The sequence below is a fragment of the Dermochelys coriacea genome, chromosome 1, assembly GCF_009764565.3.
Source record: "Dermochelys coriacea isolate rDerCor1 chromosome 1, rDerCor1.pri.v4, whole genome shotgun sequence".
NCBI lineage: Eukaryota > Metazoa > Chordata > Testudines > Dermochelyidae > Dermochelys > Dermochelys coriacea.
The window spans coordinates 342,453,024-342,478,137 of NC_050068.2; the positions used below are offsets into that span (position 1 = coordinate 342,453,024).

Genomic DNA, 25,114 nt, shown 5'->3' on the forward strand with positions numbered 1-25,114 from the left:
GGGAACAGTTCTGCTCCACCATCTATAGTGGGAATCAAGATAGGGCTTTAAGTACCCACAGCTATCAAAAAGTGATCCTACTGCAGTGCAGGGCTTGTCTACCTGTACAGTGCAGCTGCGCTGCTGTAGCGTTTAGTGAAGATGCTACGTATGTCACCGGGAGAGCTTCTCCTGTTGGCCTAGATAGTCCATCTTCCCGAGAGGTGGTAGCTATGTCAATGAGAGATGCTCTCCTGTAAACATAGTGTGGTCTACACCAAGGCTTAAGTTGATACAACTGCGTCGCTCGGGGTATGGATTTTCTGCATGCATGAGCGACATAAGTTATATGGACATAAGTCTGGAATGTAGACCAGGGTGCAGAAAGGCCTCCTTTTGAATAATGATTATTATTTCCACCTTGTCACTGGCTCCCACCTATGCAAAAACTGAGTGATGTGGTCTGTCCGAAAACCTGATTTTCTGCCCGATGATATACTGAGCTACCAGATGAACCACTTGCCTAACAACTTTACTTAGACTGCAAGCTTTTTGGAGCAGAGATCACCTTTTTGTTCTGTGTTTGTACAGTGCCTAACACAATGGCCCTGGACTACATCTGGGTTCCTAGGCACTAAATAATAATAATAATACCTCAAATCTTTGCCTCTATGCAAGCTACTTATTTTTGTTTTAATTTCATTTTGAAACAAGTGAGACTTTGGTAACAACAACAAACAACAACAAAAAAAGGTACTTTTAAGAGAAAAACTGAGATATCAAAGTTCTTTTCTTTCGCACCAATTTTGTAGTAAAGTCAAGCCTTTTTTTGGTGTGTGTGTAATGAAGAAGCACCTGCCTTCAATTCTGTTGTGTACATTTGATCAGTTTCTGTTTTGCCAGAAAGGGAGATTGCGTATGCCCATTTCCACATGCAATGCTGCTGAAGCAGATATGCGCCTAAATCTGCCTGAAGTTTTTTCCCCTTTTTAATTGAGGTACACAACACACACATTTTAAACTCTTGCACAACAAACAGCAAAATCAAAAAATCTCACATACAGTAAGTGGTTTGTTTTTTAATGACTCAAAACTTTTTATGGATTCACATTTGGAATCATCACTGAGTGTAATCCAAGTGCAAACTGAAAATAATTTTGCATGAACCTTCCAACTACCAAAACCACGGTGAATAATTGGTGGGGTGGCTTCTGTAATTAAAGGAGAGGCTAGGACTAAGCTTGAGGTTTGAACTAACTCTCACACTCAAGGGAAAAAAAATTCTAGGTCAGCTTAAAAGCACACTGGAAAAAACAATGTTCTACCCATTCTGGCACTGGGGTCTTATTACCTTCAGAAGCATATACACTTGCACACAAAGGCCCCAATCCTACAATTAGGTAAATGTTTGTGGAGCCAGAACAAAATCAACAGGACTCTGTATGGATGCCAGGGTCCACGGATGGGAGTTTGAGTGCAGGACTGGGGCCAAATATATTATCCCTTTGCCAAATGTTCCTTTGAGTATATGAACCGCACCCTAGACAATGTCTTCAATAAAGAGCACACCCATTCGGTATTTAAAAAGGCATTAGCTCACTGGAGAAGTCCTCCAGCTCTTTATTATAATTTCAATGTAGCAATTCCAGGAAAGAACACACATAAATAGTTAGGCTTGGTCTACTATTAAAAGTTAGAAGGGGTGTGAAAAATGTTTCTGTCGATGTAGCTACTGTCATTTGGGGAATTGGTGTTCCTAAACGGATGGAATACCTCCTTCTGTCAATGTAGGCTATGGGGATATGCCTGCATAGCTACAGTGATACAGCTATGCCAGTATAGTCTCCATAGTGTAGACAGACCCTTAGCAAAACTGTAAAGTTCACTGGAGTTCCTAAAGCCTACATTTCACTTATTACTTGGCTGGAAATTAGATTGTTTTTCACTTCTCTCCCTCCTCTCTCTTAGGTGGTCCATTAATTATATCAGGAGTTGATTTAACCAGTATATGTTCTTTCTGGTTTTGTAGAACAAGTTGACTGAGCAACACAAAGCGTTAATTCTAGTATCACACTGTTAACATTTAGCCTTTCACGGCTAAGTGATACATTGTAAAATAATTGGGATACCCATTAGTACTGTAATAAACATAGACATTCACTGCCAGGACTCTATTGTCTGATTTTCCAAACAGTGGTTTACCTTCTACATTTTTCTCCCTGAAGTATCACTTTTTCCCTCTTATTTAATTCCACCATAAGTTCTCCTCCAGAGCTTTCTGTTGAATAAGCAATGTCTCACAGGGTAACCAACACCACCCACAGCTGTGTCCCACAATAGCCCCATGCTGCTTGCATTACATCTTTTGGAGGATTTGGTCACGGTGCCTTAACTGCTACAAACACTGGACTCATTCATAAAAACGTGCAGAAGGAGGGGCTTCCAGCAGGATTCCTTTACCTGTTTCCCCACCACAAAACAGTGAAATAAATGGAATGGGTCATGAGCTGCTTGGCCTGTAATGCAAACCTACAGCTTGACAAGTCAATAAAGAGCCAATCCTTCCCTCCCCAGCCACACAGAGAGCCAAGGTTAAAGGCAAACACAATTTGGATATACCTACACAGGGAGTTTAATGATCCCCATTATTCAGCTATTGTGGGCAAACACTATGAAGCCAGTAATCTAAATTATCAACGTCTAAATAACTTGCCACTAAATGGCACACAAAGTTCAAAAGTTCCTTCACAATGGCTTACTTATTTATCATTAAAAGGAGAACAACCATCCTTAAACAGCCTACAAATTTCCATTAAAGAAGATACCATGTAAAAATTGTAAGTATTGTACAAAATTGTATGGGGCAAATTGTAGTCTCACGGCAGTCTGTGGCAAACAACTATGTATATATATGTACCTGTACAATTCCCATTGCTGTAGTGTTTGAACACCTCACATTTAAAAAAAATGCTTGTATTACAGTAGAAACTAGAAGCCTCAACTAAGATCAGGGCCAAATGAGCAAGGCATTACACTGAGACAGTCCCTGTTCTCAAGAACTTCAAATGCAGAAAACATCTGTAGCCTTATTTCTACGTTTCTCTTTTGGTTCTCTGATTTCTCTCAATTCTGCTACTTTTTGTGCAACTTTTCCTAGAGATTTTGACTTCACTGGGAGTTCCTGCGAGCTCAGCTGTTTTGTAACTCAGGCTTACACTTAGGAGCCTAATTGTATACACCACATTTTTGGAAATCTTGGCCTATAGTAAGTTTGGTACTTGTCTGTATGCTGCATGACAAAAGATGAAGCCATATAAAAATACAAAAGCTACATAAATATATAATATAAAGGTATTCTAGTGGGGTATTAATATGCTATTACATATGTACTTTAAATAATTTACAAGTGAATAGGTATACAAGAAAAAAAACCCGTCTATCTTTGCTTAAAAAAATAATTTCTGTGATAATCTAGATGTGCTGCAGGTAGCCACAGTAGGTTTCCACTTGTTGATCCTTGTAGTTCCCCACCAGAATGTTTTTCCATCCATGCTATCTCCTTCCTATGCCTTTTCAGGCAGATGCCATTTGTGCCAGTTTACATAAACGTGAGTGTGTTATGTGAGCTTCTCATGGACGGTGTTGGACTGACAGCCATGGAAACTGAACAGTAACAGACTCAAAAATACCAATACAGGCTTTCCCTCTTTGTTCCACCAGCATGCTTCTAGGTCACCACTGCTCCGTAGAGAGATTACATCTAGTGGTGAATGGATAATTCAGTCTCTACTGCCATTCAGTCCTTAGCCTCTATTGAGATTTCCTACCAGGGGTGTCAATCAGTGCCAATTATAGTAGTTGTTTTGGTGATAAGGACATTTATCCACTACGCTAAGCAGTGGAATGAGCCCACCAACACATTTTAGCTAGGTCACTGAATGTCTCTCCCACAGTATTTGGGATGAAGCTTCAGTGAAGTCAACGAAATACTAGGAACAAAAATTTGCTCTTTCCAGCCATCAGTTCTTTTAAGATTTTAGTTCAATAAATAATACCCTTAGGTGATATACACACACATTTATATTCTAAAAAAAAAAAAAAAGTGACATCTATCCACTTCAAAAAATTTAAGATAAATGGCAATTTAATTAGACTGGGCACATCAAATTACAAGTTAAAGCAGTGCTAAAACAGCTACAGTCCACTCACTACTAGCATCAAGGTCCCCTATTGAAAATGGAGCTAAAATACAATACTGTAAGCCTGGAGTAAGAAGCCTGACATTTTAAGATACAGATTAAAGATGTGATTTCACAAAAATATATGCCTTGCTTTTAAACCACAGAAGCCCCGAAAAAATCAATGGTACATTGTTTCTGTGGCCCCGCACTGAAGCTAGATTTTGGTATTTTTGTTTTTTTATTTGTCTGTAATTATAAAATGAATTTATCACAAATATCAGGAATTCCAGTAGATAGTTAATTTGAAGTTCATGTCCGTTGCATCAGTAAATGGCATGCCAATGCATTATCAGTAGATTAGCATTCTTAAACACCATAGGTGTGAAATATGATTATGTTTGGGAAAAAATAACTGGACAATGGACAAACAAGCCACGACCTGATGATTTAACAAAACAGCTAATTACAGGAGATTTAAATTCAGGAAGGGTCCACACCAGTTTTCTCTACATGACTAATCTTAAATGCCTTCCTACACTGACTCAATTAGCGATTTTGGGCCTTGATAACACTGCAGGAAAACAACAACAACAACAACTTTCCAACTTATCATTCAAATCATCTCTAAAAGGTGGTCATAAATATTTTAAAACCCAAGCAAACTAATAAGACCTAGGCCCATTAAGGATAAGATCTTTTACAGCAAATTAAATAAAACAATTTATTGAAGTCTGTACTCAAGATAAACTAGATTTACTAGCTGACCTTTTATTCATTTAAAGAACAAAATTAGCTCTAATTGCATTAGAATGGAATCCACTAAATTTCTTTTAATGTGGCACCCATGCAAGTATTGCTGTAATTGTTTACTACTAAGATGGAAATGTTTTGATTATAATCTACTTTCCACTTGTTTTATTGTGCAGTTAAAGCACTTGCAAAAACCTAATGTGTAGCAGTCTTTCCTTCTGTTCTATTTATCCTTCAGTGACGGCTACATTTTAATTTCTACTAGCCTGACTTTATATACTTATACTTATTTAGAACACTATGAAGACCCATATTCTTGGGATTGACAACATATGCTTATGTAGGGCAAACATGAAATGCAGAGATCACTTACATCTAGGACCAGCCAATATTAGCATTCACAGAAATATAAAGAATTAAAATTCACTGTCACAATTAACTCTGACTTGCACCTTGACTGTCAATCTCAGCAGAGACTAAGGACTGAAGAGGTAGAGAGAATGAGCTAACTTCTCACCCATTCAGGTAGTGCCTCCAAATCAGGATGAAGGCACATGAGTGAAAGCTTGCACTGCTGCTGTCTTACTGTACTTGTTCTGTGCACAGAGTTTCCATTCTAGCAGTTGACTCAGCAGCCATGCCAGAAGCTCTCTTTACATCAGAGTCTGGCCTCACCCCCTCACCCTCAGCAGGGACTAATATTGCGGTGCCTCCACTCAGGGCATGTCTACATGAACACTTACTCAGCGGCAAGCTGGTGTAAATCTACAGTTAGCTCCAGCTAACTACCCGTGTGGACACTGCTGTTGTGCACTAAATGTTCCCTAGTGCGCATGTGCATCAGCAGGGTCCACATGGACAGTTAGTGAGCAACTCGCTGGAGTGTTGTAGATTTACACCCCAGCTTGCTGTTCAGTAAACATTCGGATAGACATGTCCTCAGTATGTGACCTCTGGGATGGGATTAAGATGGGACTGGTTTTAGTGTGCCACTTTCCACAGGCCTATACCTTCTACACCTTCAGTCTCAGAATGAACATAGCATCTTGCTGCGAACAAACAGTACCAGTGCTCCAGGATTTGCCCTGGCTGCCCATTGGCCTCTGGACAGACTTTAAGGATGTTGGTTAATGCCTAGGACTGCTCACCTGAGGGACCGCCTCTCTCCCTGCGACATACTGTCAAAGATGCGGTCAACAAAGGTGCTGGAGAGGCATCCCCTTGTTATAAAAGAAGGGGTGGTTGGCAGGGTATTCTCTGTGGGGCCTCCAAGACTATGTAACATGCTTCCCCTTGTTCCACAATAGCCCGCATTTGGAGACTTTTCAGGCATGCTGCAAAAGTCTCTATTTGATGGTTAAAAGAAAAGGAGTACTTGTGGCACCTCAGAGACTAACAAATTGATGGTTGGGGTCTTTGGAGAAAATGGAGAGTATTCTTCTGAGATGCTGAAAGGGATCATTGGCTGGCTGGCTAGTCAAGTGCCTGTGGAATGCTGCTGAGGTTTAATTTAATGGTGTGTACTATATGATGAACTACATTGAGGTGCATAGACCTTGAATAGGCATCATTTAAAAAAAAAAAGTCAAAAAAACCCAACAACATGTCCAGTGGCATATTATATAAGTCTTATTTCTTTATGGCCCTATCTCTTTCTGAAATTACACCCATTCAACACAGTATTTTATATAAAACTCCCTTAAACACACACCAACTGTTAACTGTTACAGTGCTAAACTGCATATATATCTCAGCAAAATAAACTGTAAAAACCAAGATAGTGAGCAGTTAAAATAATTCAAGACCTCATCTACTTATCACTCACCAGTTCCCCTTCTCAACCTGAAATAAGTCTCTTCCACAGTGTGGCTCATGGTGTCCCCTTCTAGTTGCTGGAGTACATAGAGGTTGATGTGCCTGCTACAGCCTTTGAGCTAATAGAGCAGAGTGTTTTAGCTCAGGGAGTAGAGACTTATGGCTTTAGATCCACAGGTCCAATCTCTGCTACTAGGTGACTGAACATAGAACTAAAAACATGGTCTGATTTAAGGTTAAATATTGTTGTTCAGGTGGAGGGAAGTGATATTATTTGTATTGGAGTAACTCCTAGAAGCTTCAATCATGGACTGGGGCTTCACTGTGTTAAAATGTGGAATAATATATAACAAAAGACAGTCCCATGCCCCAAACAGTTTACATATGTACTGTGGAAGGGAGATTGACGACACTGAAAAGGGATAATAGTGAGTGGAACGCAGATGCAGTGCTAAATTTTTTTTTTTACTTAAACTCTAGTGTGGTTTACATTGGTGGGACATGCAGTCTATAGCAACCTTGACTGATTAAACTTGGTATATGTATGAGGAAATTGCCCAAGCTTTTAAATACATTTGTACAGCAATGATAGTTACTCACAAAGTTAGCTATCAATACTAATACTGTATGCACCCCATAGAGGATTGGGAAGGAATTTCCCCCGATCAGATTGGCAGAGACCCTTGGGGCTTTTTGCCTTCCTGTGCAGCATGGGGAATGGGTCACTTGCAGTTTAAACTAATGTAAATGGTGAATTCTCTGTAACTTGAAGTCCTAATGATCTGAGGACTTCAGTAATTCAGCCAGAGGTTAGGAGTCTATTACAGGAGTGGGTGGGTAAGGTTCTGTAGCCTGCAATGTGCAGGAGGTAAGACTAGATGATCATGATGGTCCCTTCTGACCTTAAAGTCTATGAGTCTAAAAGCATCCTCCTTGTATCTATAAGGAAAGTGCATTGTTAGACTTCAAAGGGACATTCTGTCCAAATGTCCTCAGTGAAGTCATACTTAAGGGGACAGAAAATAATTTTGAAAATATAATGCCTGTCATAAAATGATATGACATGAGAACATTATGAAGGGCAAAAAGGCAGAAAAGATTCAGGAGCATTAAAAGTAGAGGGGAAAATATATTATATATAACTTTTTAGGTCCCATAGGAACTGAAACTACTTAATTCACAAAAATTCCCACAGAAACTTCATAACAATATAGCTACCAGCTAACATAACCCCCCCGTTCAAGCATTAGAAAAAGCTTTTGTCTAGGCTTTTCTGGTTGAGGGGAAAACACTGTCGGGCTTAACTCAGTCTTTCAAGACTGCAACAGGTAAGCTCCCAAGTTAAAATGAATCTTTCCGGGGCTGGAGCAAATCTTTCAAGTTGGGTAGATCCCTCCCTAAACAAGGCATCCAGACTGCAGGTATCTGACTAACCCAAGCTTCCAGGATACATCAATTCTTTCAAACTATGGCAAAGCTTTTTAGTTCCTTTCCCCCACCCCATTGAGTCAGCAATCATCTCGGATATAGACCTCTCCATCACAATGCCATTTTGTAAATGGATGACAGGTAAGATGACACACTGAATACTGTGTTCAGTACTAGATACCCCATCTGAAATCAGATGAGTCAGAAAAGGTCATGTAAAGGACAAAGAAAATGACAGGAAGCATGGAAAGATTGCCATACAACAGTAATAATAATAATTGATAATAATACAACTTAGCTCATACATCAAGAGAGATAAAAAAAGATTAGACTAGTTTGGCAATGATACAAAGAAGCAGCAATATGTCAGAGGTACATAAAATAACGAATGGTAGGGAGAAGATCTGTTGGGCGCTAATATTTACCATATCTTAATGTAAGAAATCTGTGTAACTGAAAGGCAACACATTTTGAAAACTGATCAAAGGAAACACTTTCACACAATACATAGCTATGGACCTTGATGCCTCTTGTTTTCCCCCCTTGTGTTCTACACCCACCTGTTGCATGTTGTCCTTATTTAGATCATATGCTTCTGGGGCAAGGATTGTCTTATTTATTTATGTTTATACAACACTCAGCACAAAAGGACTATTGGGTCCTTTTGTATTACTGTACAAGTAATAATAATTAGTGAGCTAATGAACAAAACCAGGATTTAAAAAGGATTAGGCACCTACATGAATAACCACTACCAACAGTTTATACTAGCTAAAATAAAAATGTATAACGGGATGTCAACCATCATGTTTCAATGCACAAAGCTGCTAACTGCCTGGGGCTCTGAAATTTCTCCCTGAAATATGGTATGGATTATGAAGATTTTCATTGGCTACTGTTGAAGATTGGCCATTACTCTAAATTGACCAGTGATTTAAGATTATGTTCCTAGAAGAACATTAGTGGGGAATGCAGCAGGACAGATAATGGAGAAATTCAGAGGGCTTTCCTTGGAAATGCTAAGGTGTTCCATTCAGAGGTTAAGGAATAAATTGGGTGAGATTTCTTTAATGGCAAGTATTTTGATTTATACTTTGTAATATCAGGAGAAGGTTTCACAGATGCACACCTTTATCAGCCAATATTTTTTAAAGTTTCCTTTATGAAAACAGGATTTATTAGAAGTTGTAAGCAATGACTCTCTGATAAGCATGCACCCTTTTCCACTTGATTTCTTTGTACTTACATCTTGTCTTGGCCAGCACCCACTCTCAGCGTCAGCCTGGGAATAACTGGTGATGGAGCTGGAACAACAGGTTCCACTTTTATCTGTTCAAGGGAATACATTCAACAATAAATACACTACTTCTCTAAACAGAGATTTAACACTTCTTTACTAATTACACTGGAGATGAGTTCAATTGACAAAAGGAAGTTTAAATTATCACTCTTCCCCATACTACATGCCGCAGCCTGTAAGGACACTGTTTGTTGGGAGATCCCTGCAATATCTCATCACAAATCAGTTATGGACTGAAAAGTCAACTTGGAAGTTCATTGTGTTTGTAAATGTATGTACAGTATGTTAATTACTGCTTTAATATTATTGTAGAGTTATGAAAAGATTAAGCTGGTCTCAACACAATGAGGTTATGTCTGCATTGTGCTGCAGTATGGACTACAGGAGTGTGAATTGCAGAGCACAGCAAAGTGTTGCAATCTAACTGGCTGTTGCTGGTGTGAACTGGAAAGTACCTTGTTTGCATTAATGCTTTTAAACTATACTATATTAATGTGAACTAGTTATCTTTCAGTTTGCACCAGCAGTGTCCACATGAGGCAGTTACTGTAACACTTTGATGCGCACTGCAATTCATACCATAGTCCACACTATGGATGCACCGTAGACAATCCTGGAGACTGATATATGATAAGATACATGTGTACTGTGGGTCAGACTCTAACATTGTACAAATATTCTAATTGTACTCAATAGGCACACCCAATTATTACGAATCCATCTTGGTATCTGGGCACACTTCACATAGTTTAGATTAAAGCAAATATTTCCCAAATACAGCAAGCAAACATACTGTGACCCCTTGCAGAATCAAAACTTTGAACACAGAGAAGGGAAAAAACCTAAGCCCCTTACCTGCAAACACTTAATTATATGGTTTCAACGGGATTAATGACATGTGCAAAGTTAAGCACATGCATAAGTGTTTGCAACCTTGGGACCACAGTCAGGATGCTCTGCAATATTGTGAAGAATGGGGCTGAGTTACTAAGGATTAGTGTCTGTTGTGCATCCTAAATTCCAAAACAATACCAGTTAATGGTGCTCAGCGCCCCAGAGGATCAGCTTTTCAACTCAGTTTTTAGAGGAGGAGCTATAGCAACCCCTATATTTAGGCTGCCTAACACTTCCCACAATAAAATATTCTTGCGATTTTTCTTGAAGAGTTCTCACTTTAAATGCATGATTAAATCCATCACTGTTCAACAAAGCACTTTAACACGAGCTTAAGCACTGTGTTGATTCAGGGCCTTGGAATCTAAATGAGAAAAAAACAGTTCACACAACAATTCACTGCACAACCAGCTGGACTGATTTAAAGAAAAAGCGACAATTCTTGAGGGAAGAAGCATGGTTGAAAGGAGGTGGTTTAAAGAAGGAAGAGGGGACTAACTGTCAACATGATAAGAGGGCAGGTTGGAAAAAGGCAAAGGCCAGAGTAGGAGGACTTAGAAGGGCAATTAGGTGTAGTAATTATATATTTCCATAAATAGAGATCCAGAGATGCGTGACTGAGAAAGCTGGACTGTATATAAAAAGCTGCAACTTCCACCAAAACAAAAACAAACGAAAAAAAAACCACTACTACAAACCCAACTAAAATCTGACTTTACATTTCAATTTTTTGCACAGATAACCAAGCTGTACAATAGAACTCTCCATGGACTAGCTTCAGACTAGATGACTCTTGCGGTCCCTCCTAACCCTACGATTTTATGCTTCTACCTCAGACTTCTCTCTACTCCTTTGTTTATATGCCACAGACTTCTCTCTACTCCTTTGTTTATATATCTCCTTTCTGCCATTCCTCACAGGTTGGTACAAGGCGTTTTCTTCTCTGCAGTTTCTGCTGTGTGGAATGGCCTTGCTCTCTCTCTTTCTCTCTCTCTCTCCCCCTTGTGTCTCTCTTAATTGCTTTCTATCTGTCTCAGTTAAATGCAATTTGGTCCAGTGGGCAGGGAACTGGATTGGATTCAAGAGACTTGGGTACTGTACCTGGCTCAGCCACAGATCTGCTGTGTGACCTTGCATAAATCATTGCACTTCCCCATGCCTATCATTTGTCTGTCTTGACTACTTAGAGTGTAACCTATTTGGGGCAGGGAGTGTGTGTGTGTGCGCACAGCACCCAGCACAAGAGGATCCAAATCTTGGTTGGGGTCTCTGGGTGCTACTGTAACAAATAAATAAGGGCCAAATCATGGCCTCGATTGTGTGGCAGCACAATGGGGCATACAGAGCCCCTTATTCCTTTGTGCCAGCTACCAGCATCACAGGTAGCTGTGGGGGAGGGGAAGTAGACTCCACAGAGCTCCCCTCCATACCACATAGATCTGTCAGTGTGCAGGATCTATACACAATGCAGGTTAATCCCCCTGCAGCAGTGGGGAAACTAAATCACAATCTCCCTCCTGGGTTACTCCAGGGGCAGCATAACAATGCTCATGGCAGATCACGTAGTCACAATCTGGTCCTAAATAATCATCATCATCGTTCCCCCCCTCTCCCTCTTAGGACTTGTGACTGAATGCCTTTATTCATTAAGCATGCCAAGTCTTCGTGCTACTTCTTTTTTTGTGTCCTATATGCAATATACTGTGGATGGTCCCGCATTTATCTGCTAACCATTTTGGCATACAGTTGCAGGAAATATATATCAAAACTAAGGTATGAAATCACACTTACTTAACAAAAACTGGTTATAACAAAACATAGAACTCTAAATTAGAAATGTTAATCCCTGCCATATATTGTCTAGTGCTAACACTAAACACACTAACATTCACTAACTCCTTTATTACATTGTCTAACACATTTGATATTAAAAAAATCATCAAGTTTATAATGTGGAGAGACTTCCTACGAACACCACTCATCTTTCAGGTCATTCTTATTTCTCTTAAACTGATGCGTCATGGTATGTTAAGTGTCCAGGCAGTAACTTGATCATTTGCACTTACAGCACAACTGCTGGTTAAGTAAGCCATTGTGTGATCCAAAAGCTAAATTAAGGAAACATGTGCTTTTAGGGGTTAAAATGAAAGAGCAGCATTCTGGAGTAATACTGGGAATTGGGGCCTGCAGAAGAGTATTTACAGTGGATTACTAAGCTTCCCAAATCACCAAAGAGGTAAAGTCCAGCAATATAAGACTCCTTTGTAGCTAACTAAAAATACATTGTCAGTGGATTTGTCCAGTTTTATGTATAAGCAATACTTCTTTCACCTGAACTAATACTAGTAGTCATATAAGCCCCTTATTGCCATGTGCTGCATTTTTTTTGCTAATCTTCAAGGATTTAGCTTCTTTGCCACATACCTCAGGGCACCAACTGATAAAGCTCTCACTCTCCATTTTTCCAGGACACCAGCAGTGCGGCCTTGCAAAAAATGAAAATCGCTCAAGAGATTTAAAGGGGAAATTTATTTTTAAAATCCTGACTTGCAGCAAAGAGGTGGATTTAAAAAAAGCTTATCTATCAAGAATCAGTTTAAATTTTAATTCTATCTAGGGAGTCTTTCATGCATTCTAGCTTTAAAGTTTATCTTTTGACAGGGACTTTTTGCCAAGGTAATGGGCAGCTTTGTCAATTTAATCTGACCAAGTTTTTATTACTGTTGAACTCCTTTCCTTAAAATATATATATTATATTTGAGACTATAACAAATCCTTAAGAGTTCAGACTCTTTTGTGTATACATTCTATTGCTCTAAAGTAAATTAAGAACAGAAATAAGAAGAAAACATAAAAAATAGTTATGTATTTATTAGGCCATGTAATGTGTCAAGAATGGCCAACATCTTTTTTGTCTGCACTTTAATCTTTTGGAACAAAATGTCCCAGATTTACAGAGGAAGAGTCGTCATGCATACAGACTAAAGAAACCATGAAACGTATTCTGTGCATGTTATAGTGGCCCAATAGTCAGATAAATCAATATGGACAGGTAGAACAAAACCTGGACCATCATCAAGTCCTCCATAACGCAGGGGACTGGACTAGATGACCTCTCGAGGTTCCTTCCAGTCCTATGATTCTATGAGGGAAGTAAATTCTCCAGAATGTCTGGAGTCTAAACTGAGAAGCTAAGTTTGCCAACTTTTGCAAGATTTATTGCTCAAACACTAGAAAGAAGACAACAGACTGTAATCTCCTGCAATGGTGGACTCCCAAGATCAGGCATTTATACTGGCCGTGTACTTGCCTCAAAGCTGGGCAGGATAGAAAGTGGCCTTAATGGAGTAGTTCCCTGCATTTCTATGATTCTATAGCCTTTCCTCAGTCAACAGGAGCTGTGGGTGCTCAACCACTTTGAAAATCAGGCTCTAATGACTAAAACAAAACACTCAAAATGAGGCCACTTTTGAACATTTGGGCCATAATGACTATGTTTTGAAAAAAAAATATTTCCGTACTTTATCAATGGTTTCCCTAGCCTCTCTTTGTCAGAGGGTGGAGATGGATGGCAGGAGAGAGATCACTTGATTATTACCTGTTAGGTTCACTCCCTTTGGGGCACCTGGCATTGGCCACTGTCGGCAGACAGGATACTGGGCTGGATAGACCTTTGGTCTGACCCAGTATGGCAATTCTTATGTTCTTCTGTTATAATGGGGGAAACAAGTTTGATGTCTTGCTAACAGAGAAATTTGTTTCAGAGTAGCAGCCGTGTTAGTCTGTATTCGCAAAAAGAAAAGGAGTACTTGTGGCACCTTAGAGACTAACAAATTTATTAGAGCATAAGCTTTCGTGAGCTGTGAGCTCACGAAAGCTTATGCTCTAATAAATTTGTTAGTCTCTAAGGTGCCACAAGTACTCCTTTTCTTTTTTAGAGAAATTTGTGACCATACTGTACAATTGAGAAGATAGGAAGAAGGAACCTGAGGCTTATTTAGAAATATTTTTTGCCTTCAGAAGAACAACTAGAGCTTGGATAGGTAAGTAATGACTAAATCCACAATTCAAGCTAACACTGCTTATCATTATACCTTATATCTACCAATTTTTCCAGTAAGCTGTGGAATTCTACTAACTCCAAAAAACAGTTAAATTTTATAAAACTGAATTTAGAGCTCACGAGAAAGCTGTTGTATTGATGGCCCTACAATCAGACGTATTTTCATCTATGGAACAAATGTGCAGCAATGACTATATAAGCTTCTTTACACAGTGCTGTAAATCTGTCTAAATTCTGACCTAGAGGAGTCACCTTTATCAGTAAAGGCCAGTTGGTCAATGTTGGAACCCTGGTAGCTCAGGTCAGAAGTAAATTGGCCTCAAACAATCCCAAGCTTCAGTTTTGAAAAACTGAATTCAAACAAACATTTGGCAAATCTAAAAACTACAGTGGCTCCGTCCAGTACTGTTGGACAAACCCAGAAATGTATATCATACCCTCTTTTAACTTTGGTGACTTGTCATAAAATAAAGCCAGGTTATCTATTAGCATTTTTCCACTGAATTTTCCTAGAAAACAAAATTTTGTGATGAGAAAGTGTGGGAGCAAATGTAAATAGTTTTTCTAACATGTAACATGTTAATAATATCTAAACAGCTTACTTTGTCATGTTTGTGTTTTTCTTTTTCTTTGTCTTTCTTTTCTTTCTCCTTTCTCTCCTTTTCCTTCTCCTTCTTTTCCTTTTCTTTGTCCTTCTCCCTTTCCTTCTTTTTCTTCTTCTCTTTTTTGTCTTTCTTCTTCTCTTTAGGCTTCTCTTTTTCCTCAAACAGTTTTTCGGGAAGCATTGTGGACAAGGAAGTCAACATGGTAGGAAGTCTCATGGCGGTATGGGTGCTAAACAAAGGCAAAGGCATTTCTTTGGGAGGCAACACAAGAGGTGCTGAGGGACCCTTTATCTTATCTTCCTTACCTTTATCTTTAATTTTCTCTTTGTCTTTCTTATCTTTATCTTTCTTTCCTTTTTCTTTATCTTTCTTCTTATCTTTATGCTTCTCTCTCTCTTTTTTGGTATTGCCATCTTTCAACTTCATTTTTGTATCAACATCATCAAAGTCCTTCATTTTGAACTTATAGGGATCGAGGTCATCATCTTTGAGTAGGTCTTTCCATTGAAACTTTGCTTCCTTGGTTCCTGTGTCTTTATCCTTCTCCTTGTTTTTATCCTTATCTTTGCTTTTCTCTTTATTTTTCTCTTTGTCTTTTTGTTTTTCTTTCTTTTTCATTTTTGTCTTCAGCTCTTTTTTCAGCTTCTTTTTCACTTCTACTGATGAAGCCAGCTTGGTTTTCTCTTCATAGACTTTGAGCAGAGGTTCCGGTGTTGGTGGTGAAGCAGAAGGAGAGGAAAAATAAGGAAAGTTTGGAGGCGGATTAGAAGGTGACCCCATCTTTGCTTTTCGAATGACCTCATCAATTGAGTCATCCATTGTCCATGAAATGTCTGAGCTTGAAGTCCCACCTGAGGGAGGCAGTGGGATGGCTCCTACCTTATTTAGACTGTTAGCAGAAACAGAAGCTTTAGGAGTTGGAGTCTCTGAAACAGAAAGCCTTTTAGGGCTGGTAAAAATTTCCCCCTCTGATTCTGAACCAGAGGAAAACTCAAACGGATCAGGTTCTCGTTCTGCACATGCACGGGCAATCACAGCATCAATTGAATCATCAATGGTCTTGTCCATCACGGCCACTTTCTTAGATGGATTTTCACTATTTTGTTTCCCAGGCTCAGGTGGTGTTTGCCCTTGTTTTACTTGGATGTTCTCTTTTCCCATCTTTTCACTTAATGCAGCCAAAGGGGTTCTACTTGGGGTTTCAGGCTTGACTGCCACTTGTGAAACATGAGCTGGAACCTTTGGACTTTTAGGACTTTTTGGACTCTTGGCACGACCTGGTGATTTTTTCTCTTTGGATCCAGTTTTTGGTGAACGTATGGGACTTCCAATAACTACTGGCACTGGAGTAGCTTTAGGCAATTTAGTCTTCTGTCCTGGAGAACCAATTTTGGCCTTTGTTTTAGGTGCAAATGGTTTTGATTCTAATGTTTTAGGAGCTGGCATCTGTGATTTTGCAATGGGAGCCAACATTGGTGGTTCTGGTGAAGGAGGGGGTAAATCTGTACTATCTTGAACATGAACTGGAGAAAGCATTGGTGGCACCTTTTGAGTGTTTATTGAACTGAGAGGTTCACGTGGTTCCAATGCTCCTTCAATGGTGTCCCCTTTAGTGATAGCTAGTTTTGGTCGTTTCATAGCAGGCATTTCCTCAGCTTCAGGACTTTCTAAAGGTCTCTTGCTCAAGAAGTTTTCATCATTAACTGCCTCATCCTCTTCCATCTCTCCTTCCTCTTCCAAGGGAACCTGCATGGCTTCTGCTGATGTACCTCCATCAGTGGGTACCTGTTCCTCTTCCTCCTCTGTTATAAGAAACAAAAACAAGTTATTGGAATATTTTAACATATTTTTAAAGTATGTTATACAGGAACAAATAAATTATTGGAAATGAATAAGCATCAAAACAGTATTCAAACTGTTTTGGCTCAATGTTATAATCATCTGCTAGCTGTTCAGTGACCTACATGAAGCAAGCAGAGCAATTACATTTATTGACTGGTAGACATCTGTCTGCAACACAAAATCCATCCTCACAACCGATACAAACTGGAACCTTTGTTGGAAGTCTCAAACCAAGGATCAAATGGGCTTGAAGGTATGTCTCACCCATAGAGAAAGACCCTCCAGAACAGGTTTGAGGCACGTTGACAGGGCAGTGAAGGGAATTTCCACTGCTGCTGTATTTTGCTTCACCTGTTCTATGAATAGGACTTGGTCAATTTGTCAGGACTTTGGACATTTAATGAGTGCTAAAAGCTCACCCAAAAATATAGCTACCACTTCACCCACATGTGAAATGATACTGGTATCATTGAATGGTATTGCATCCAAATATTTTGTATACCATAAGAAGAAAGTTTTAAATCACATATTAGTTTTTTCACCCTCTCGGAATCTCACTGTAACCCATTGGAGTTGCTTGGGTTACAAACACCCACAAGCACCTGGCTGATTCATTTAAAAAACAAAGGTGGGGGGGGGGAAGGGGAATAGTAACAAGGTTTTCTATTATAATAAAACAAATCACAGTGTACAGCCAATTAAATAAAATCGAGTACATTTTAAATGTATCCCTTATTTGTATGCCCACAGATTTTTGATGGTCAATTAACTTATAGGAGTAATATATGATTTTCTTTCATACTTTTCAATAAACTATTTGTACACTTGTTCATCATGCATATAGCTCCCGACATGAGACCTTTTGTCCACTTAAACATACTTTCTCCATGTTTTTCTTGCAACAGCATAGCCTAATGGTTAAAACAGAAGACTAAGCTCTACCCATAATATTTGTTGTCTGCCAAGAAGGGTTTGTGTACATGGGGAAATTTTACCAGCATAACTATAGTGATGTGATCATACTGCTACCAGTACAATACCCCATGTGGACACTCAAATAAGTAAATTTTCCCCATATACATAAGCACTACGTCACTTAACCTTTATGTCTCAGTTTACCCAGCTGCAAAAATGGTACATTTATCTTTTCTCACAGGGGTATGGTTAGGTTTATATTATATTTGGAAGGTGTTTTAAGACTCTTGGATGTAGGACACAGTACAAATTGTTTATTATGGTGAAGTATAAAAAATCTGCCTTTTTTAAATGATCAGATTGTCTTTTTAATAAATATTTAAAAACTGAAATAAAATGCTGAAATTGTTTAAAGCCATTTAATAAGATGCTCTTTAAAAAAATCCTTTTGGAAGAGTTTATTTTCAGATTTTCTGAGCTGATGTTTCTTTACTGCAATGTGTCAATACCCTGATTTAGGAGAGTTGAGTCAAGAGTCCTGGGCTAAAGCATGAATCTTGCCAGCATCACAAATTAAGTAAAATAAGCTGGCAATTCTGGCTTTTACCAGGGCCCAGAGGATTTACAGCAGCCAGCACAGAGTGGAAACTTTGCTTGAGTATAAAGCCTTCCATGAAAAACAGAAAGTGTTAGGGAGTTAGGTTTGCTTGGCTGGGCATTCACATCCTATTTTTTAAATATTAGAGGGGAAAACTGACAGATCACTGTTGACTGAGTCTGCACTGGCTACAAATAGATCTAAATGATGGTTTATGTTTCAGGATCATCAAATCAGTTTCAATCTCTGTCTGCCTTGCTCTATGAATAAGCTCTGCCCTTATGTTCCAAACTGGCATGAGATGAAGGAGGAATAAATATTAGATCGTTATACAGCATTGATGGCAAACACGCTGTGGGATGCTGAGTCTATTTCCTCCCAGCCCCATTATGCATGGGTCCCCATCAGCAGTTTATTTTTGTTTTAAATACCCTAAGTAAAAAGAAAAAAAGATGAAGTTCAACAGCAACATTGCACTTTAAAGTCAAAACTATCTACTTATCAAGGTTACAAGAGAGAAAACACAACACAGCCAAATCCAAAATGATACGCGAGGCAAGGAATGTTACCATTCTCCTTTTAGGGTTGACCCAAAATGTTTTATATGGATAAAATTAGGTATGTGGAAGTATACTTTGCATTAATTGAAAACAGGAAAAAAGGTGCAGCGACCAACATTGCTCATAGGTTGAAAAGGGTTTTGAAAGATATTTACATTTACTAGGAAAACCAAACATTCCTGTGCCAAAGATTTCCACTCAGTATCCCAATTAAACAGCTGATATAGCATGCCCTAACAGAGAATGGTGGAATATTTGACATTGACAGAACTTCCTTCATCCCAGGAACCTCTCACATTATATCCATACAGCACCATGGAACTATAAAAGCTTCTGGAATTAAGGGGAATAGCCAACGCTGCACAGGGTTCTGCATAACAGTTTAGGGAATGGAGGCAGGAATTTTGTACAATGACAAAGAGCAAACCCCTACTCCTACAAGACACATTAAGTCCACATGCAGCCAAAGAAGCTTCCATTTTTGAAATCCTGTCTGGAAAGCCAATAAATGGAACTCAGATGGAGATGAAGGTCTGAGATAACCTATCCATCTTAGGGTCTTTTATTAGCATCTATCAGAGCAGTACCTAAGCCTTTCCAACCTGTTTACATATTCAATCTGAGTCCTTCAGTCCATCACAGCAGATATCTGGGGTCTAGTTTCAGCTCTACCACTTACTTTCTACATGACCTTGGGTGACTCACTCAACCCCTTGGAACTTTAGTTGCCTTATCTGTAAAATAGGGTGATGATATCTTATCGCCACTGGGATTTGAGGTCTCAATAAATTGAGGGTTGGAAAGTGCAGAGACTATTAAAGCTCAGTTTGTAAAAGCAAGACTGGAATTGAGTGCCTCTTGGCTCCTAGCCTCCTGCACATTGTCGTAAACCATGAAGCCAACTTGGTAGAGAGCAACCTACCATCCTTTTTATAAGAACTGTGATTGCCTGGAAAATTGTATGGGCACGTTCAGAACAATTCAGGGGACTATGGAGGTTTAAAAGCATTTAACTAATGACTCGGGCTGGTTGGGAATTTTTCTGACAAAACATTTCTCATTGGAAAATACTGGTTTGTTGGAACAATCTTTTTGTGGAAATAGCCAGTTTCAACAAAACTTGTCAGGAAGGTTTCTCAGGTAGAGTATGGAATTTCTGGTTAGAACTAAAGAGAGAGAGACAGCAATCCCCACCCTAGAACAGCCAACAGACAAATGTTTATGGCTGTCGCCTGGGATGTGAGAGGTCCAGATTCAAGTCCCTGCTCTGCTTGATTTGGAGTACATGTTTGAACCTGGGTCTCCCACATCAATGCCTTAACTACTGAACTATTGGCTATTCTGGGATGGGTCAGTATCTCTTTTTGTGAACATTTTCAAAAGCTCTCATTTTTGTTCCACCATGGAATAAAAACTTATGACAAAACCTCAAATTTTATTTTGTAAAATGGAAGTGTGGTTTTATGGCTAGCCCTACTACTGACACACACAGTGCTCTTTGGACCTGCTCAGGTGGCAATTTGGAAACACCCATATTTCAGTCAAATAACCCAAATTTCACTTGGAACAAGGCCACGTACCGATCCTCCATAAGGGCTATTTTCCTGCCAGTGGGCAGCTTTCATACCTGAGCCATTTTAGCTGTGGTATGGGTGGAAAAAAAGACATGATTTTTTAAAAGAGAAAGTCTGATCTCTCAACTCTCCTCTCAGTCAAAAACTATCGGACCATTTTCCTTCAAACAAATGTGCATTGGGACAAAGACCAAGTATGGAAAAATGTCACTCTGAAAAGGTAATTTGCTTGACAATATTATGAGTATTTGAAAATGTGGGGGGATGAATTATAATACAACTATTTTTCACCCTTAGCTATATCAGTCGCTACCAGGCACCATTCAGTGTACAATCCATTCTAAATTGAACTGCTTTTAACTCTCTTTCGCTGTGATCTCCCTCTATCTACAACCACCCTATGAACGCTACTGCTCCTGAGTCAGCATCTACAGGTCAAATGGATATCACCTCAGCCATCTGCCCTAATCACTCTCTCCTGCAATGAAAAGAGACTAGAGTTGTTTGGGAGGTTTTTCAAGATTACAGATATTTTTGTAAATCAAGAGAGTGCTGAATCAATATTAATACATACATTATTAAGGCTATACTAAGAAATTGTTTATTACACTAGCTGTTCACCTCTATAGTACCTTGGTTCAAATGTAGCTCAGTACTCTCAGTCTGACTGTGAATGTGAATTTCTCCACCGCCCAAGTCAAACAATCAGACAGCAGTCAGCCCACTACTCTTGTGAAGTCCACTATTAGGACAGCAATTCTGAATGTAGTGCATTAGAAGAGAGATGAGGAAAGCTTGTACACTGCTTGATCCTACCTAATGTGGTCAGTCTTTCACATTTGTGAAAGGAAGGATGAATTATCTTTAGGTTAAGGAACAAGCATGGGAGCCAGGGGATCTGAGGTCTATTTTGGCTCTGCCACAGAACTGCTCTCTGACCTTGAGCAAGTCACCATCTTTATGTACCTTGGTTTTCTCATCTGTAAAATAAGGATAATTTCACCTACCTCCCAGTCATGTTGTAAGGCTTAGCTTAAATGTAGTATCTGAGATCCTTGGATAGAAGGTACTAGAGAAGTGTCAGTACAAGCAGTAAAAAAAGTGTCAACATTTTTAAATGATGGTCTCATTTGCTGAATGTTGGAATTTTTTATTTAAGCTGAACAGTTTTAAATCAGCAAAAGATTAAAGCTGCTGAACTTTATTTAACGAATGCATTTAAAGAGGCACAACGTTTCTTCCTTTGTGCATCATGATTCTGTACAGCAACATGGACTGCTAGAGTATGTTTACAGAGCAGCTTCCCAGCACGGGTAGACAGACATGCATTAGCTCAGCTCAAGCTAAAAATAACAGCATGGCTGTAGCAGCCTAGGTGGTGGCTTGGGGTAGTTGCCCACGTACAAATCCTCCAGACCCCTTCTGGCAGCTAGCTTGTGCTGCTGCACCCACACTGGTATTTTCAGCGCTTAGCTTGAGCAGAGCTAGCATGTGTCTGTCTCCCTCCCAGCTGCTGTGTTGACATACTCTTAAAGGCCAAGTGGTTACTGAATACATAACTTGTTAATTTGGCTGTGGCTCAGTAGTAGGACAGCAGCTCTCAGCACTTCCATGATGAGTTTCCAAGTTCATGGTGATGTTAGGACTATTTGTCCTTAAAGTTGACACAAAGGCACAGTAGCACAGAAACTGTCTTGATTTCTGAGACAGGGCTAGTGGTAGGGCTAGTTGCACTCCTCTTTCAGCAACCCCTAGCTGCCTAATACAGAGAAGGCTGAGTTTTATTCTTTCAGGTGAAGGTAAGATGAAAAGGTGGCAGGCAGCTATCAAATGGGGAGGCCGGAGATTGAGGGGAGAATGCACTGAACTCTGGAATTACGAGGGATGCATCAGCCTACATTCATACTTCAGGTAGGGAAAATAATGACATGCATATACAATTACCATACTTTTGGACATAACAGGCTATTATACTTAGGATCTCCAGAGCTCAGAGCACAAGCTCATAACCTGAAGGCAGGAGAGTCTAGCGGACATACCATTGGACTGGGACACAAGATTCTGTTCAGCTCCTGGCTCAGTTACATACTTACTATGTGACAGTGGGTAAGTCACGTAACCTATCCTGTTTCAGAGTAGCAGCCGTGTTAGTCTGTATTCGCAAAAAGAAAAGGAGTACTTGTGGCACCTTAGAGACTAACAAATTTATTAGAGCATAAGCTTTCGTGAGCTACAGCTCACTTCATCGGATGCATTTGGTGGAAAAAGCAGAGGAGAGATTTATATACACACACACAGAGAACATGAAACAATGGGTTTATCATACACACTGTAAGGAGAGTGATCACTTAGCCACTATGGATGTAGAAGCCCTATACACCAACATTCCACACAAAGATGGACTACAAGCCGTCAGGAACAGTATCCCCGATACTGTCACGGCTAACCTGGTGGCAGAACTTTGTGACTTTGTCCTGACCCATAACTATTTCACATTTGGGGACAATGTATACCTTCAAATCAGCGGCACTGCGATGGGTACCCGCATGGCCCCACAGTATGCCAACATTTTTATGGCTGACTTAGAACAACGCTTCCTCAGCTCTCGTCCCCTAATGCCCCTACTCTACTTGCGCTACATTGATGACATCTTCATCATCTGGACCCATGGAAAAGAAGCTCTTGAGGAATTCCACCATGATTTCAACAATTTCCATCCCACCATCAACCTCAGCCTGGACCAGTCCACACAAGAGATCCACTTCCTGGACACTACGGTGCTAATAAGCGATGGTCACATAAACACCACCCTATATCGGAAACCTACTGACCGCTATTCCTACCTACATGCCTCTAGCTTTCATCCAGATCATACCACTCGATCCATTGTCTACAGCCAAGCGCTACGATATAACCGCATTTGCTCCAACCCCTCAGACAGAGACAAACACCTACAAGATCTCTATCATGCATTCCTACAACTACAATACCCACCTGCTGAAGTGAAGAAACAGATTGACAGAGCCAGAAGAGTACCCAGAAGTCACCTACTACAGGACAGGCCCAACAAAGAAAACAACAGAACGCCACTAGCCATCACCTTCAGCCCCCAACTAAAACCTCTCCAGCGCATCATCAAGGATCTACAACCTATCCTGAAGGACGAGCCATCGCTCTCTCAGATCTTGGGAGACAGACCAGTCCTTGCTTACAGACAGCCCCCCAATCTGAAGCAAATACTCACCAGCAACCACACACCACACAACAGAACCACTAACCCAGGAATCTATCCTTGCAACAAAGCCCGTTGCCAACTCTGTCCACATATCTATTCGGGGGATACCATCATAGGGCCTAATCACATCAGCCACAATATCAGAGGCTCGTTCACCTGCGCATCTACCAATGTGATATATGCCATCATGTGCCAGCAATGCCCCTCTGCCATGTACATTGGCCAAACTGGACAGTCTCTACGTAAAAGAATGAATGGACACAAATCAGACGTCAAGAATTATAACATTCAAAAACCAATTGGAGAACACTTCAATCTCTCTGGTCACTCGATCACAGACCTAAGAGTGGCTATACTTCAACAAAAAAGCTTCAAAAACAGACTCCAACGAGAGACTGCTGAATTGGAATTAATTTGCAAACTGGATACAATTAACTTAGGCTTGAATAGAGACTGGGAATGGATGAGTCATTACACAAAGTAAAACTATTTCCCCATGGTATTTCTCCCCCCCCCCCCACTGTTCCTCTGATATTCTTGTTAACTGCTGGAATTAGCCTACCTTGCTTGTCACCATGAAAGGTTTTCCTCCTCCCCCACCCCCCCCCCCCCCGCTGCTGGTGATGGCTTATCTTAAGTGATCACTCTCCTTACAGTGTGTATGATAAACCCATTGTTTCATGTTCTCTGTGTGTGTGTATATAAATCTCTCCTCTGCTTTTTCCACCAAATGCATCCGATGAAGTGAGCTGTAGCTCACGAAAGCTTATGCTCTAATAAATTTGTTAGTCTCTAAGGTGCCACAAGTACTCCTTTTCTTTTTGCGAACCTATCCTGTGTCTCAGTTCCCATTTATCAAATGGAGAATCAAACATCATTCAATTATTGTGAGATGCTCATACTGTGGTGATAAAAGCCAAATATGTACCTATGTAGAACAGACAGAGGTCCCTCAGCTGAGAGCTGTAGCAGAATCATATCCTCTGATATTGGCATAGAGGTAGACAGACAATACACACTGAACAGAACATACCAACAATGCTTTTACTATTATGAACAAAAACAAACTGATACAATGTTACTGTTAAGATATTAAATGCAAAAAGGTCAGGCAGTTAGTTTCCACATAAACTAACACTGCTTATTTGCATAAATTTTGTCTTATTATATTTAGTGATAGCTTTAACCTCCGAAATACACCATACCAGACCCAGTAAGATAAATTATTAAAATATGTTAAAGAGATCAGATAGTTTCTATGAGATTGGTAAGTGCCTGTCTTTTTTATATTTAAAATCTTACCCACAAAATTTTAGCAGGTAGTTTGCATTCTTTTATTTCCTAAAAGAGTGCAAAGGTGCCAAATAAAGGCACA

The 25,114-nt window shown here is 39.8% G+C and overlaps 1 protein-coding gene across 1 annotated transcript in view; it reads right to left on the minus strand.

The window, feature by feature from the left end:
* Positions 1–25,114, minus strand: part of TAF3 (TATA-box binding protein associated factor 3) — a 147,133-nt gene that overhangs the window by 13,778 nt on the left and 108,241 nt on the right. The window contains exons 3-4 of the mRNA XM_038403592.2: positions 15,013–16,817; positions 9,400–9,482 (exon numbers count right to left, since the gene is read on the minus strand). Of these exons, the coding sequence (XP_038259520.1) occupies positions 9,400–9,482; positions 15,013–16,817 (1,888 nt within the window). The remainder of the gene's footprint in view (positions 1–9,399; positions 9,483–15,012; positions 16,818–25,114) is intronic.